This window comes from Vipera berus (genome assembly GCF_964194415.1).
Source record: "Vipera berus genome assembly, chromosome: 1".
NCBI classification, from domain to species: domain Eukaryota; kingdom Metazoa; phylum Chordata; class Lepidosauria; order Squamata; family Viperidae; genus Vipera; species Vipera berus.
The window spans coordinates 284,905,765-284,922,888 of NC_138202.1; the positions used below are offsets into that span (position 1 = coordinate 284,905,765).

At 49.8% G+C, this 17,124-nt stretch overlaps 1 protein-coding gene across 1 annotated transcript in view; it reads left to right on the forward strand.

Annotated features, from left to right (window-relative positions):
* Positions 1-114: 114 nt before the first annotated feature.
* Positions 115-17,124, forward strand: part of LOC308659991 (uncharacterized protein C1orf198) — a 32,497-nt gene continuing 15,487 nt past the window's right edge. Inside the window, exon 1 of the mRNA XM_081314180.1 lies at positions 115-570. Coding sequence (XP_081170306.1) covers positions 223-570 — 348 coding nt within the window. The 5' untranslated portion in view covers positions 115-222. The remainder of the gene's footprint in view (positions 571-17,124) is intronic.

Here is a 17,124-nt window from a genome sequence, read left to right on the forward strand (position 1 = left end):
CGGGCCGAGAGGAGGAGCGAGGCGCCAGAGGGAAGCCGCGGAGGCGGGGCTCAACGCAGCAGGAGGAGGAGCCGAAAGGTTGGCGGAGGCGAAGAGCGGAGGCAAACGGCCGAGCCGAGGGCGCGGCGGGAGACGCGGTCGCCTCTGCGCCTTTCGCCGTGCCGAGTCCTCGAGCGCCGGGAGCGGGGGGGGGGCGCGTGGGAAGCCAGGCGCCGGTCGGCGATGGCGTCCATGGCGGCGGCGATAGCGGCCTCTCGTACGGCCGTCCTGAATGGGAACCGGCCGCTGGACGAGCGGGAGCGGAAGCGCTTCAGCTACTTCTCTTCGCTGAACCCCATGGCTCGCAAAATCATGGCGGAGAAGGAGCGCATCCGCGAGCGCTACGGGCCGGACTGGGAGCGGCTGCCGCCCCGCCAGCAAGACGAGATTATTGACAAAAGCCTAGTGCAGCCCCACGTCCAGGCCCGCTACGCGGCTCACCGAGGGGCGGCCCGCGACAGCCCGCCCCCGGTCTGCTACCCGAATCTGCGCCTCAATACCGGCCAGAAGGTAGTGCACTTCGGGGACGAGGTAAGCTCTCGTGCGCCGGTCGGTGGCTCTCTGCCCATGCATAGTGGGTGAGCAGGCTGTTTACTGGCATTTCCTTTCAGTGCCCGGTTGGGACGGTCCTATTTGGAAGCTGTCGTGAGGCACCTGTGCGTTGAGGTGGGAGAGGTGGCATCAAAGAAAAACAGATAAGGCGCAGAGAAAGGGACTTTCTAAAATACCCAAGATAGTATTTTAAAAAGGACTAAAAGTGTCTGGCAGTGTAGAGAGGGCCGTTTTCCTTTTTAGGCATTATCTGGCTTCTATGGTAAAGTTCATTGGGCCGAAGTCGGTATATCAGTTAATCGGAATAGAACTGGATGGGACCTTGGTGGTCTTCTAGTAGTAGACAATATGCATGGTTTCTGCTGGATTGGAGAGTTCCAGGCTTCCTCTGACCAGATCCAAACAAGTGCAGATGTCTATATATATATTTTTTAATCATGGTCACCGATCAGAATTGCAAACAAGAACACATTAAAAATAAGATAAAATTTTTACAATAGGTGGTAGGTTCATCTGTGTGAATAATCAAAGATTGCCTAATTTTACAGGCAGTGTAGCAAAATTCAGCTACATTCAAAGAGACTGAATGGTAATGGTCTGATAACAATTGTAAGTAAAATGGTCAGAATTTCCTGGGGGTTTTACCAGGTAAGGAGATATAAGATGGGTCCTTGAGTCCTTATAAAGAGTGCAGTGCAGCAGGATATGAGCTATAGTTTCAGCAGCCCCTTGTCCATAGGGTTACAGTCTCAGATCATAGGTGGGGAGGGTTTTCTTCCAAACTCAAATGCATACGTTGACATCAGTCACACTATGTTCGGTGGGATTTATTCAGATGGAAGAGCACACCACAAGTGTTACGCTATTGAAAAGTTCCAAAGTCTGTAGAATACAATTGTTTATTTTCTGCCTCTGCAAGAATTAAAGTTCCTTTAGATTTCCAAGAATTATTAAATACAGAAGAAACAGCCTCTTCAGTTTTTAACTGTTTACTCCCATTCCTATTCATTTTGGTTTTAGTCATGAATCTTACTATTTATCACAACCTTTCATTTTATTGTGCATCCCAGTGATAGTTGTCAACTGCTAGTGTAGAATACTTTATTTTACTGTGAAAACAGGAATGTGTGAAATCATAACAAAAACATTGGCAACAGGCAGGATGCTCAGCGTAATTTATATTGGCTGCACTGTCTTTCCAAACTAGGTTTCTGTCTAGAGCTGCCACTTCTGAAAAAAAAGGCTAGTTTGTATGTCTGGATAAAAGCTTAATTTAGGGATAATGAACTGGAGCAGATATTCAACATCCTTAGAGTTTGCTTGCTTCTTATTTTAATGGAGTAGAAGAAAAAGAAAATGTTGACTGCCAGTCTCCTGGCTCGCAAAAGGTGGGACTGTCTAATAAATTCCATTCACACTAATTCCAGTTCAGGCAGTTAAGTTGTATCTCTCTGCATCTGGCTAGATTACATTCCAGGCATAGATACAACAGAAATCCCTGCTTGGTGCTATTGCTATGGCTGTCAAAGTGGCTTTTTTAAATCTTTAATGTGGGCGCATACTTGCATGCCTTATTTGATATCATTACAATGTATGAATCAGATTTGCTGTGTTGTGATTTGCACATTGTTTAACACTGGAAAAAAATAAAATATTGGAAAGCCAGAAATGTAGTTTTTCTCAGCCTGATTAAGGAAAGGTGGCATATGATTCATGCCCTGCACTCCTATAGTGTGGAAATTAAAAGATTTGGTAAGCTTTCACTGGGTGAAAGCCACTCTCTCTTAGCCAAGTTTATCTTAAAGATTTGTTATTGCCAAAATAAAATTAAAGGAGAATCTCTTGGAAATTGCCTTGAACTCTACAAAAAAGATAGGATAGATATAATAGTCATATAGGGATATAATTATGTTTAGATAACAAATATAAACCAAGAGCAAGTATAAGTGGTGGCTGCTAAGTAAAAAAATACAATTGTGTTATTTTCTGCTAACAGGCTTCATGTTTTGATTATCTTTTGACACAGTTGCTTTTCTTTGTTTCTCTATGTGTGCATTTATAAATCTATAAGTTTGAAAAAAGAGGTAGACAATATAATGCCTCTGTGCACTAGTGTGTGCCTTTTGGCTCACATTTTTGACATTCAGCAGGCTCATTTCTCCATCTAACTTTTAAAGGAGACGTGACTCTCAAGTATTATTCTTAAGAATGCTTCTAGGTTCCAGATAGGCTGCATAAATAATGTTAGAAAATAAAAATGGTTGGTAGCTGCAATCAAGTGTTTGCCCAACTTCTAAAAAAGACAGATGTATTCAGAGGTATTCTGAACATAAAGAATAGCAGTAATGAAAAAGGGCAGTTTTACCAGGTCATTTTCTGGTAAATGGGTGTTTTGCGACTAGTTTTATATCTAGCCTTCCAACTACTTTCTAAACAGTAAATTCTACCCAGAAGACCAGCCAAGACATACTCTGAAAATTCTAAATCTGGCCACTGATCCAAATAGTTGCGGAATTTATACATTGCAGAGTTTGGTAAGCATCAAAATGCCCCAGGGATCCTCAATGTTTTTGCAATAATAGGCCAGTGGGTTTGACCAGAATAACTATATTTCGAGACATTAGGTACTTCAGATCTTAATTCAAGATAACCTGGGGGAGGGGGCTACTTTGCATTTCAAAACCTTCTCTTCCAATTTGGTAATACTGGCTAGGATTTCTGAGAATTCTGGACCATAAACATCTGGAAGACACTAGATTTGGAGAAGGTTCTTGCAATGAATTCTGTGCTTCCTCAAATGCCCATTTAAAGGAGTATAGTAATAGTTAAGAGCCCTATGGATATTTTTGTTACACTGGTCAAGATCTACTTATAATCTTTCAAGAATAGAAAACCAAGAAGGATTGTACAATTAAAAATAATTGGAAAGAACACTAAAGAATGAAAGGCAAGGCTTAACTTAGCCTGCAAATTCATTGACAGGAATAAACATCATAAAAAGGGCCTGCAAACAGCTAACTTGTTAACAGCAGGCGGTAGGAAGTTACAGCTAAAATTAGTACTGAGGAATTGTTTACGTTTGACTACAGGAAACTGACTAACTTTTTTGTGCTTCTCTCTACAAAAAATATGAATATTTCAGGTCTGAGTATTTTTAAATCACCTTCTAAAAATGTAAGTCAGGTTTTCCACTGTCCCTACTGAACTAGGAAAACCAAGGATGTAGAAAATAAATTGCAGTGTTCTGAAATGGAAGTTTTTAAAATTATTCCCTGTTTTTTTATATTTGATACTTGTGCCAAAGACTTTGGAAAAAGTAAGAACTGCCTCTTAATAAATGATCTCAATATGCTCACCTAAAATACATGGGCCTAGCTATTGAGATGTAATAAGAGCATTGTCATTGTTTATTTTGATCATTTAGGATAGCCCTGTGGTATCCAGAGGAGCATCTTAGGGCCCATAAGATATATCAGTACTAGACTATTGGATAATATCAGGATGGGAGTATATGTTTTCTGCATATTGCACAATACTGGTGTTCAGTATTCATAATTCTAAAAGGCAACCATAGTTTAATCTTGGTTTCTCCGTTCATGTAAAAAACTAATCTTCTGTGACCATAGTTAGGACTGCAACCTGGCCATTAAGTGAAGTGGTTACAACTATGCTTATGATCTTACTTCAGCTTTGCTTTGCTCCACAGACCTGCAAAGGTTGTAAATACAAGCATTGATCATAAGTTTATTTATTTATTTATTTAGTTATATTTATATACCGCCCTATTCCCTGAGGACTCAGGGCGGTTTACAGGGAATTAAAAATCCAAAATACAAAAATTAAGAACCAAATTAAAAAATATTAAATTAACCCTGTAGTCAGTTAAAAAAAACCCCAAATTAAAAATTCCTCCTCAGTCTGGGCCCGAGAGCTCGAAGAGCCAGGTCTTCAGGCCCCGGCGGAATGATCGAAGGTCGGGGGCAGTTCTCAGCTCCACCGGCAGCTGGTTCCAGAGGGCAGGCGCTCCCACCGAGAAGGCCCTATCCCTGGGTGTCACCCGCCGGCAGTCTCTTACCGGCGGGACCCTGAGCAGACCCTCCCTGTGGGAGCGCACTGGGCAAAGGGCATTTGATGCCGGCAGCAGGTGTTCCCTCAGATATCCCGGACCCAGGCCATGTAGGGCTTTATAGGTGATAACCAGCACCTTGAATTTCACCCGGAGGGCAACCGGAAGCCAATGCAGCTCACGGAGTAGAGGTGTTACATGGGAGTATCGGGAAACCCCCATTACAACTCGCGCGGCCGCATTCTGCACCAGTTGAAGCCTCTGAGTGGTCTTCAAGGGCAGCCCCATGTAGAGAGCGTTACAGTAGTCCAAACGGGAGGTCACAAGCGCATGAGTAACTGTGCGTAGGGCGTCTCGGTCCAGATAGGGACGCAACTGGCGCACCAGGCGAACCTGGGCAAAAGCCCCCCTGGTCACGGCTCCTATATGGTCTTCGAAATTGAGCCGTGAATCCAGGAGGACGCCCAAGTTGCGAGCCCTATCGACGGGGGGTAACACCTCACCCCCCATCATTAAGGATGGAATAACTTGGTTAACCCGAGATGCCGATATGCACAGCCACTCAGTCTTGGCGGGATTGAGACGAAGCCTGTTTCTCCCCATCCAGACCTGAACCGCCTCCAGGCACCGGGACATCACGGAGAGGGCATCACTGGGTTGGTTCGGGGTGGAAAGAAAAAGTTGGGTATCATCAGCGTACTGATGATACCCCACCCCAAAACCACGAATGATCTCGCCCAGCGGCTTCATATAGATGTTGAACAGGAGAGGCGAGAGAACCGACCCCTGAGGGACTCCACAAATGAGAGACCTCGGGGCGGATCTCTGCCCTCCTGTCAACACCGACTGCGAGTGGCCCTGGAGGTAGGAGGAGAACCACCGTAAAACGGTGCCTCCCACTCCCAGCCCCCTGAGACGCCGCAGTAAGATACCATGGTCGATGGTATCGAACGCCGCTGAGAGATCTAATAGGACCAGGACAGAGGAGCAACCCTTGTCCCTAGCCCTCCAGAGATTATTCACCAGCGCGACCAATGCCGTCTCCGTGCTGTGTCCGGGCCTGAAGCCCGATTGGTACGGGTCCAGATAATCAGTTTCCTCCAGGAACAGAGGGAGCTGATGCGCCACCACACTCTCAACAACCTTCGCCAGAAAGCGAATGTTGGAGACTGGACGGTAGTTGTTTAAAACAGCCGGGTCCAAAGCAGGCTTCTTGAGAAGGGGTCTCACCACCGCCTCCTTCAAGGCGGCAGGAAAGACACCCTCCTTCAAGGAAGCAGTTATTACTGCATGGAACCAGCCTCGTGTTCCTTCCCGAGCCGCATAAGCTAGCCAGGAGGGGCATGGATCCAACAAACAGGTGGTGGTGCTCAGTCTCCCCATGATCCTGTCCACATCATCAGGGGAAACAGTGTCGAACTCATTCCAGATAACGTGCTCAAGACCGCCTGATTCCTCCACATTAGACTCTGCCCAGTCAGAGACCAAGCCGGTCCGGATCCGAGCGATTTTGTCCGCCAGATGATGACTAAACTCCTCGGCTCGTCCCTGCAAGGGATCCTCTCTCACCTCCTGATTAAGGAGGGAGCGAGTCACCCTAAACAGGGCGGCCGGGCGATTATCTGCGGACGCGATAAGGGCGGCAAAGTAGTTAGACTTCGCCGTCCTTATCGCCGCAAGATAAGACCTTATAAAGGTTCTTAACTGCAATCGGTCGGATTCGGATCGGCTGGATCTCCAACCGCTCTCTAGACCTCGTCTCCGCCGCTTCATCTCCCGGAGCTCCACAGAGAACCATGGGGCCCAACGGGATCTGCGTCGGGTCAGAGGTCGCATGGGTACAACGCAGTCGAGTGCCCTGGTGGCTGCCGTTTCCCAGGCCTCCACCAGGGCATCGACTGGGCTGTGGGTAAGGGTGATAGGTATAGGCCCAAGCGCCCTCTGGAACCGATCTGGGTCCATTAGGCGCCTGGGGCGGAACCACCTGGTCGGCTCCGCCGCCCAGCGGCGGGGGATGGCATGACGGAAAACTAGCCTCAGGAGGTAATGGTCTGACCATGACAGAGGGGTGATGGACGGAGAACCCCCTCCCAGATCATCCAACCACTGTCCAGACAGAAACACCAGGTCAAGAGTGTGACCCCCCTCATGAGTCGGGCCCTCAATAACCTGGGTCAGGCCCATGGCTGTCATGGAAGCCATGAACTCCCGAGCTAACTCCGACGACCCTCCCAGTGATGGCAGGTTGAAGTCACCCAGGACTACGAGCCTGGGGAACTCCACCGCCAACCCTGAGAGGGTGTCGAGCAGCTCGGGCAGGGCTGTTGCCACACAGCTGGGCGCCAGGTATGTAAGCAACAAGCCCAACTGAACCCGAGGACCACACCTCAAGAGGAGGGTCTCACTCCCGGCCATCTGGACAATGGTGGCCTCCCGGGGACACAATGTCTCCCGAATAACCACTGCCACCCCACCACCCCTGCCCTGAGCCCGTGGCTGGTGCAGCACCCGGAAACCCGGCGGGCATAACTCGGTGAGAGGCACCCCTCCCTCCGAGCCCAGCCAAGTTTCCGTGATGCACGCTAGATCCGCACATTCCTCCTCAATCCGATCACGGATGAGGGGAGCTTTATTAACTACGGATCTAGCGTTAAAATAGACCAGCCTGAGCTCAGGGGCCTGATCACCCTCATCCCCGGGTAAGAGGGTGCTAACCGGAGGGTCGGAGCGCGCCACCGCTCGAAGATAGCGGGGGCGCGATCCCAGATGTTGATATGACCCTCCTCGCAAACACCTGCTGCCATACCCTATCGCCGTGGGGATTCGATACCCCACCCCCACATTCCCAGCGCCAGCAGCCACCTCCCCCAACCCCGTCCCACCAGGACCTCTAACAGGACCAGACTGAGTGCCGGTTACAAGTTCCCTCCCCCTCCCCCCCTCCCTCCCCCTCCCTAACCTCCTAAAATAACCGGCTAAAAATCTGATTACTTCTTTATTACCATCATAACTGCATATAGTCACTAAATGGGGTGGTCACTAAATGAGAACTACCTGTAAATAATATGAAATTAAAAAAGATGGCCAGAGGGGGCACAGGAAGAGCAGGGGGGAGGCGAGGGCCAGCTAATTAGTCCAGTAGCCACCTACAGTGATGGGTTCCCAGACCAGCTGGTAGGTAGAGTCAGGTCTTCAGGCCCTTCTGGAAGGATAGGGTGGGGGCAAAACTCATTCCTGGGTGGTAAGATATTCCAGGAAATTCCAGAGACCCGGCACTAAAGCAAAGAAGGCTCTTCTTCTCTTCTCCTGAGTAAATAAATTCTTTGATATTTTTAAATTTATTTATTTATTTATTTATTTAATACTATTTCTATACCGCCCTTCTCCCGAAGGACTCAGGGCGGTGAACAGGGCAAGAATAAAAATACAAATTACAAAAGTTAAAACAAGATTAAATAAATGCCCACATACTAAAATACATCATTAAAACCTAATAAAAAACAGTAGCAAACCCCCCCCCCCAATCCCCTCATCAGGCCAGGCCAGCTTGTTCAAAAAAGTATGTTTTTAGCTCGCGGCGAAAGGAGCGAAGGTCGGGCGCCGTCCGGAGCTCAACCGGTAGCTGGTTCCATAGCTCCGGGGCGCCCACAGAGAAGGATCTCCCCCTGGAGGCCACCAATCGACATTCTCTGACCGGTGGCACCCTGAGGAGGCCCTCTCTGTGGGAACGCACAGGGCGGAGGGAAGTCGATGCCGGCAGCAGGTGTTCCCTCAGGTACTCCGGACCCCTGCCATGTAGGGCTTTGAATACCATTACTAGTACCTTGAATCTCACCCGGAAGGCAACTGGTAACCAATGCAGCTCACGGAGCAGAGGTGTAACGTGGGAGTATCGGGAGACTCCCAACACAACTCTCGCGGCTGCATTCTGTACCAGTTGGAGCTTCCGGGTGGTCCTCATGGGCAGCCCCATGTAGAGAGCGTTGCAGTAGTCTAGCCGAGAGGTCACGAGCGCATGAGTGACCGTGCATAGATCATCCCGGCTTAGATAGGGCCGCAACTGGCGCACCAGGCGAACCTGGTGTTTAGTTGGACTAATTTGTGTTTAGTTGGACTAAGTAAAAGAAATTATGAAAAAGTAGAGTTGAAATGATTTTTTTTGGGAAACATTGAGCCTAGAGGAAACTTGATTATGTGATAGCTTTAACTTATGCAAGATCCTTTAGCTTCTGAAAGGTCCACTAACAGGGCTGAGATGTTTCCTATGGTTAAGATCTATAATAGTTTCAGAACTTCTCATTTAGGTTTGGAAGTAGGAGTTTTAATTGAAGTGGATCAATGAAAGTGCAGTCAGGGAATCATAACTACGGTACATTTGCCTGCCTAATGTCACTATTTAGTTATCTGTATGTGCAGTTCGGGAAACTATAGGAACTCAGCACAGGTGGTGATTTTCTAGAATGTTACGTAGACAATTATTTTGTCAAACAATTTGATTAATCTGAGAAAACAGAGAGGTGCTAGACTCCATTGGCATTTCTTTTGTTTCCTGGGGGGGGGGCAAGACATTTGCAGAGGACAACTGTTGTGCTCCTTTAGATTTTTCATGCCTTGGAAAATCCTATTCAGTTAGAGTTTGGATTTTGTAGAAAATAAAGAAAACGACCTTAACAAAAATACACAGGACCTGTTACTTATGCAAAAGGGACTAATAATAAGATAACATTTGGAAGCAGCTCAGACAGACACCTTCCTAATTTGCTGGAGTATAAGGAGGAGGAGAAGGCACAGCACAACCAGACATGTAAAATTCTGTTATTAACAGCCAAATTCAATAGAAGTTGTTTTGTGTTTCTAATGGAGTTGATCTCCCGGTCTGCTCTATCTAGTGGAGCTGACAGATTTGTGCAAGGAGGGTACGTCAGTCCAGCAAACTCAGTGCTTTAAAGATTGCCTTTCAAGGCATGAAGCGGAAGCTGCAGGAACATACAGTAGCTTAGAGGTGGGAAAAGGCTCTGTGAGTCTATTGAGCATGTATCTCTTTCTCTTCCTCGTCATTTTTCATATTTTACTAGTATTATTAAAATGCCACATAGAAAACTTTAAGTGCTGCTGCTGAAAGGCTTTCTTAGTGATCACACAAGACTCTTTTGTGCTTTGGCTGACAGAGAAATTATTATTATCCTGTGGTGGATGGTCTGCACTTGGTATATGTCATTTGCTATCAATAAAGATACTAGTGTCTCCTCTCCTGTCTTTCTGTTCGAATGCCTTTATTGTAACACGCTGCCTGGCTGACTTGTAACTAGATGCAGACTTTTTGTGCTTGATGCTTTACTACTGATGCTGCTGAAATCAGCATGTGACTGTCCTTTGGCTTAAGGGATGGCCTTTTTGTCATGGATGTGCAAGAGCTGGAAGAAATGTTCCTGTTCCTGCCCAAACGAAAAACTAATTCCTGCTTTAGGGGAACACTCCATATCTTTTTGTGTCATGTTGTTTCCCATTTACTATTTTCTGGTAAATAGAAGCAGCAAGACCACTTATGCATGACAGCCAGACACATCAGAATCAAGGGATCTTTCGTAAGGTTATCATGCGTGTTCCAAGCATAACAGATTGGGGACTTTGACATTCCTCAGTGGCTTGGCCAGTGCCGGAGCAATTCATTTTTTTATGTCCAAGCATAGTGTAAGATAAGGGCTTGAGTAGGGCTTTATGATTAAACTCGCCAAGCCAGTAAAGAATATATTTTGATAGATCTCTTCAACTTCTCTTTTTCAACTTTAGAAACTGTAATGAGGGAACTTTAATATGGGTATCACAAATAAATACAAATCAGCATACATAGTACACAGATAACAGGTAGAATATAGATCAGATCTGTACAGGGAGCAAAAAGTAAAGTTTTCTGGGGAAAGAACATTACTGAGTGCAAAGTTGTTGCTGTTGCTATCTGAGATTTGTAGAGATTTCTAGAATAATTAGAGAAAACTGGCATAGCCATTATCAGTCAAGATTGTCCCCTGAAATTGTTGCTCTTTCTCAAACTCAACATTTTTAGCTATTAGTTTACTTAATTAAATTAATTCCTCTCCAAAGCAATCAAATGCAAAACATTCAGGAGAAAGAAAGAAAGAAAGAAAGAAAGAAAGAAAGAAAGAAAGAAAGAAAGAAAGAAAGAAAGAAAGAAAGAAAGAAAGACCAAATCAAGGCATTGACAGTACTTCACCATTGGAGAAGAGGATGAAACCAAAATATAAACCACAGTTTTGAATCAGGCTGTTTTTGAGAAAAGGATTCCAACGCAATCAAACATTTGTTTAAAAAAGTCAGGAACTGAAACTAGAATAAGAGAACTTTTACTTTGATAAAAGAAGATATATCGTGTATGTCTGAAAAAATAATAACTTAAGGTAAATATTAGACATTTCTCAGCTAATCATGCTTGCAGCTTAGGTACTAAAAATACCTCTTGTATAAAATGATTGAGAAGGATCTCATGGATGTTAAACATTTTGGGCAGATGCTGAGGATCTTGGCAGATGAAGCAGTCTCTGCATCAGTGGTATTAGCAAAAAAAAGCTGGGGACAGTAACTTGATGGATTATCTAGTAATGAGACTTAATGATCTCTTCTTTAAATTACATTTGTCTGAAAAGGACAAAGTTCAAAATCCCAGGCTTGCAAAGTTGAATTAACTAAGTGCAAATGTAATTAAGGTTTTTTTTAATGAATATACTAGAGAAAAAATTATTCAGGAAGCTCACAAGTTGAAGCAAATAAATTAAGGAGGAGACAGTGGTTTATCAAGGGATTACTCAGATTATTTTACAAAAGCAGTGCATTTAAGCCTCTTTATCAAAAGAAGTGTTGATAAAGATGGGTATTTGATACAAATTAGGATTTTTGTTTAAACTTATTTAAACTAAATAAAATAGGGACAATTTATATTATCCAGGATATGAATAACACTTGAAGAAGGTCACCCTCATGCTAAAACATGGAACAACTTAGAGATTAAGCCAACCAGATGGCTACAAAATGAAAATCACAGATGAAAGAGGATTCCAACAGAAACAGGACCAAAAGAGGAAACAATAATAAAATGAATGTGTTAGACTGAATAATTAACGATCTAGTACAGTATTAATTGGAAAGTTAAGAATGGGGAAATTGAGAGCTAAAATCCAGGTAGATTCTGCTTTGAAAAGGTTAAACAATTGGTGAGCAAGCGAGAGGGGAGAATTTTGTCAGTTGAGGTTAGATTTTGAATGGATCATTTGAATCTGTAAATGGGGAATTTATTTATTTTATTTATTTATTAGTTTTTATAAACCGCCCTTCTCCCGAGGGACTCGGGGCGGTGTACAGAGGAAGGAAGGTATACAGACCGAACAATAAAATAATAAGAAACACTAATGAACACAAACTGGGACCCCAATTAACGTTATCATGCCAGGCCAGCCTGCTGGAACAGGAAAGTTTTTAAGTCGCGACGGAAGGTACGGAGGTCAGGGGCCATCCGGATTTCGGTTGGTAAGGTGTTCCAGAGGGCTGGCGCACCCACTGAGAATGCCCTCCCCCTGGGGGCCACCAGCCGACATTCCTTGAGCGGTGGCACCCTGAGGAGGCCCTCTCTGTGGGAGCGCACAGGACGGTGGGGTGCTGACATCGGCAGAAGGTGCTCCCGTAGGTAGTCCGGACCCATGCCATGTAGGGCTTTGAATGTCATTGTTAGCACCTTGAACTTCACACGGAAGGCAACCGGAAGCCAGTGCAGCGCACGGAGGAGAGGTGTGATATGGGAGTATCGGGAGGCTCCCAAGAGTGTCCGTGCCGCCGCACTTTGCACCAGTTGAAGCTTCCGAGTGGATCTCAAGGGCAGCCCCATGTAGAGAGCGTTACAATAGTCTAGGCGAGATGTCACAAGGGCATGGGTGACTGTACGTAAGGAATCCAGGTCCAGATAAGGCCGTAGTTGGCGAACTAGTTGAACCCGGGAGAAGGCCCCCTTGGTCACAGCTCCAATGTGGTCTTCCAGGGAGAGCTGCGAGTCTAGGAGGACACCCAGGTTGCGGGCCCTATCAACAGGGGGAAGTAACTTGTCCCCAATGTTAAGCAGTGGGACGTTCTGAATCTCCTGGCTTGCCGGTACGTACAGCCATTCAGTCTTGTCCGGGTTCAGTTGAAGCCTGTTTCTCCCCATCCATTCCCGGACCGCTTTCAGGCAGCGGGACATCACGTCTAGGGCATCACTGATATTGTTAGGAGTTGAGATAAAAAGCTGGGTGTCATCAGCATACTGATGGTACCCTACTCCAAAACTGCGAATGATCTCACCCAGCGGTTTCATGTAGATGTTGAACAGGAGAGGCGAGAGGACCGACCCCTGAGGGACTCCGCAAGCGAGAGGCCTCGGGGTCGACCTCTGTCCCCCTGTCAGCACCGACTGCGAGCGACCCTGGAGAAAGGAGGAGAACCAACGCAGAACCGTGCCTCCCACTCCCAGTCCCCTGAGGCGTCGCAGCAAGATACCATGGTCGATGGTATCGAAAGCTGCCGAGAGGTCTAATAAGACTAGGACAGAGGAATGGCCCCTGTCCCGGGCTCTCCAGAGATCATTCATCAGAGCGACCAATGCCGTCTCCGTGCTGTAGCCCGGCCTGAAACCCGATTGGTACGGGTCTAGATAAACCGCTTCATCCAGGATCTGAGGAAGTTGGTGCGCCACCACGTTCTCAACAACCTTCGCAAGGAAGCGAAGATTGGAGACTGGACGAAAGTTATTCAAAGAGGATGGGTCCAAGGTGGGCTTCTTGAGGAGAGGTCTCACCACCGCCTCCTTCAAGGCGGTGGGGAAGTGACCCTCACTCAGAGAAGCAGAGATGACCGCTAGGAACCAGCCTCGTGTCGCCTCTCGAGCTGCATAGGCCAGCCAGGAAGGGCACGGGTCCAGTAAGCATGTGGAGGAGCTCAACCTTCTCATAATCCTGTCCACTTCCTTAGGAGTTACAGGATCAAATTCTTCCCAGATGACGTCGACAAGACTGTCCATGTCTTGTTCTTCCATCTCAGCCCAGTTGGAGTCCAGACCAGTTCGAATCCGAGCGATTTTATCCAGCAGATATTGACCAAATTCCTCGGCTCGACCCTGCAAGGGTTCCTCCCTCACCTCTTGGTTTAATAGGGAGCGAGTCACCCTGAACAAGGCAGCCGGGCGATTATCTGCGGACGCGATGAGGGTGGAAAAGTAGTTGGATTTTGCCACCCTTATCGCAGCGAGATAAGACCTGGTGAGGATTCTTAGTCGCAATCGGTCGGATTCGGATCGACTGGACCACCAACGGCTCTCTAGGCCCCGTCTCCGACGCTTCATCTCCCGGAGCTCCTCGGTGAACCATGGGGCTCGCTGGGATCTGCGCCGGGTCAGAGGCCGCAAGGGTACAACTCGGTCCAGAGCCTCCGTGGCTGCCTTTTCCCAGGCTTCCACTAAGGCTTCCGCCGAGCTGTGAGCAGGGGGTGCATGCGAGTCCCTAAGCGCTGCCTGGAACTTATCAGGGTCCATTAGGCGCCTAGGGCGGTACCATCTGACTGGCACCGTGCACCCACGGTGGGGGGTGGCAAGGGGGAAGTCTAGCCGCAGGAGGTGGTGATCGGTCCATGACAGGGGCGTAATAGTTGTGGCACCCCCACCGACATCATCACGCCACCGTCCAGACAAGAACACCAAGTCTGGGTTGTGGCCTCTCTCATGAGTCGGCCCAGAAATTATTTGCAACAGGTCCATGGCCGTCATGGAAGCCATGAACTCCCGAGCCAGTTCGGACGATCCTCCCAGGGACGGTAGATTAAAGTCGCCCAAGACCATGAGTCTTGGGAATTCAACCACCAACCCTGAGAGGACATCGAGTAGCTCGGGTAGGGCCGCCGCTGCACGATTAGGTGGTAGGTACGCCAGCAGCAGACCCAACTGCGCCCCTGGGCCGAATCTCAGTAGGAGAGACTCACACCCGACCATCTGAGGGACGGTGGTCTCTCGCGGGCTAAGGGATTCCCTGATGATAACTGCCACTCCCCCGCCCCTCCCATGAGCCCGGGGCTGGTGCAGTACCTGGAAACCTGGCGGGCAGAGGTCAACCAGAGGAACACCCCCCTCTGGGCCCAGCCAGGTTTCCGTGATGCAGGCCAGGTCCGCATGCTCACTCTCCACTAGGTCACGAATGAGGTGAGCTTTGTTAGCTGCGGACCTTGCATTCAGGTAGACCAGCCTTAGCATGGGAGGGTGCGCACCTTTGCTCCCGGGTCCTCCGGGGGAGAACAGAGGGTCGGAGCGTCTCACCGCCTGTACAGAGCAGAGATGACACTCCCGGTGACGATACGGCCCTCTGTCTGTGCACCTTCTGCCATTCCCCACCATCCTAGGGATGGGACGTTTGTCAGTACGCCACTGGGTGTTATCGGCGACTGGTCCTCGTTGTACGCCGTCGCGAACGGCCGTGGGCCTGGCATGCGTTATGGTGGCTGGAAGGCGTGCCTTTCCCGCGCAACCATAGTCTCCCTCCCCCCTCCCTAACCCCACAAAAAACTTAACTAAGAACTTAATCAGGGGCCTCTTGTTGGGCTTATGCTGGAGGCCCCTGACCCTGCCCGGCCATCTCTCAGAGGCCCAGTGGTTGGGCCCGTCATCAAGATTGGATGTGATGCAGGCGGGTCGCACCCAGGAGAGTGGGGAACCCCTGAGGGCGTGCAGTGCTATGCTAGAGTATTGAACAAGCATAGTCACAGGTGGTTCCGGGAAGGCTGTCCCCTGGATGGTGAATTTGCAGGAGGGTCGAGTCGGGTAGGTGCGTATCTGGATCGTCGCCCTGCCACTGCCACTTGGCCGGGCGAACCCCCAGAAGCAGGCCAATCCTCATCCTCTCACGATGGGTTGTGTCTCTGCTTCCGGAGGTGGTCCAGAACGTACTCTGGGTGAGGCATACCCCATAGAGCTCTCACCTCTATGGGGTAGCAGGTGTAAGGCCCAGCCACTCTGCCACTGTGGCTAGCACCCAGGCCCGTTATGTCCTGTGGGGAGAGAATGGGCAAAGATGGGTGAGAGTGGGCAGAAGGCATGATGGAGGGATCCATTAATTGGCGTCAGCTCCGGTGGTTCAGCCGCCCCAAACAGTTCCCTCCCTGATCCTCTGGGCGTTGTTCCCGGCCGCAGTTCCATGGCCCCTATTGGTTGAGGACCGTCCAGAGCGTGGCCTCCCAGAGGTACGGGAGTCCCTGGTGTCATGCCCCTGGTGTTGCCGTCTCCGATCAAGGTGTCTCGAGGAGGTGGCTCGGGCCGTCGCCTCCATTGTCCAGCGTCTCCTTTGGTGTGAATCTTTCGGAGGCACCGCCGTCCAGGGGCAGCCCACGGTGGTCGAGACGCCGCACCGCTGTTACTAGCGTCTCTGTCAGGGCCTCTGTCAAGGCCCCTCGGAGGACGGTCGACCAGGGCCCAGAGCAGCTGCCTCACCGCCCATGTCTTCGTTGCTGCCGCTACCGTTGTAAAGCTGGTCTGCGGCGTCTCCTTGAGGATTGTTGCAACGGCCGTAGCGGTACAGGGGGCGGGTCGAAGATGCCACGCCGTCAGTGCTACCGCCGCTGTCAAGGCCCCTGGGTGGTGAACGACTAGGCCTGGAGAAGCAGTCCCGGCCGCGGTCGTCTTCGCTGCCGCCTCTTCCACCGCCCAGCTGATCCGCGGCGCCTCCTCTGATCCTCGGAGACGCCGCCGCTGCCCGTTGCTGCTGCTGTTGGTTTCGTTGCCGGCGCCTCCGCCGCACAGCTGATCTGCGGAGACGCCGCCCTTGCCCGGTGATCGGCATCGGAGGAGACCGCAGACCAGGGCTCGCTGGGCTCTCACCGCCGAAGATGCTGCCGCCACCCGGGAGCCGGTCAGGGGCAGAGCAGAGCCTTCGGCCCCTCCTGTATGGCTGCGAGGGCTGCCGTGGTCCAGGGCTGTCGTGGTCCAGGGGCGGGCCTCTCGACGCCGATGCCGCCGCCTCCGCCACCCAGCTGGTCCAGCTGGTCCGCGGCGTCTCCGTCGATAGTCCGGAGACGCCGCCGTCCCCGGGAGCCGGTCAGGGGGCCGGGGCAGAGCAGAGCCTCCGGCCCCTCCTGGATGGCTGCGACGGCTGTCGTGGTCCAGGGGCGGGTCTCTCACCTCCGGCGCCGCCGATGCCTCCGCCTCCGCCACCCAGCTGGTCCAGCTGGTCCGCGGCGTCTCCGCTGATAACCTGGAGACGCCGCCGTCACCCGGGAGCCGGTGGGGGGGCCGGGGCAGAGCAGAGCCTCCGGCCCCTCCTGGATGGCCAGGGGGGGGCCTGGAGACGCCCCGCCGCCACCGCCATCGCCGTTGCCAGGCTCCCTGGATCAACGACCAGCCTGGGGGCTTGAAAATCGTCGCCGCAGCCGCTGCCATCCTTTCCGCCGGG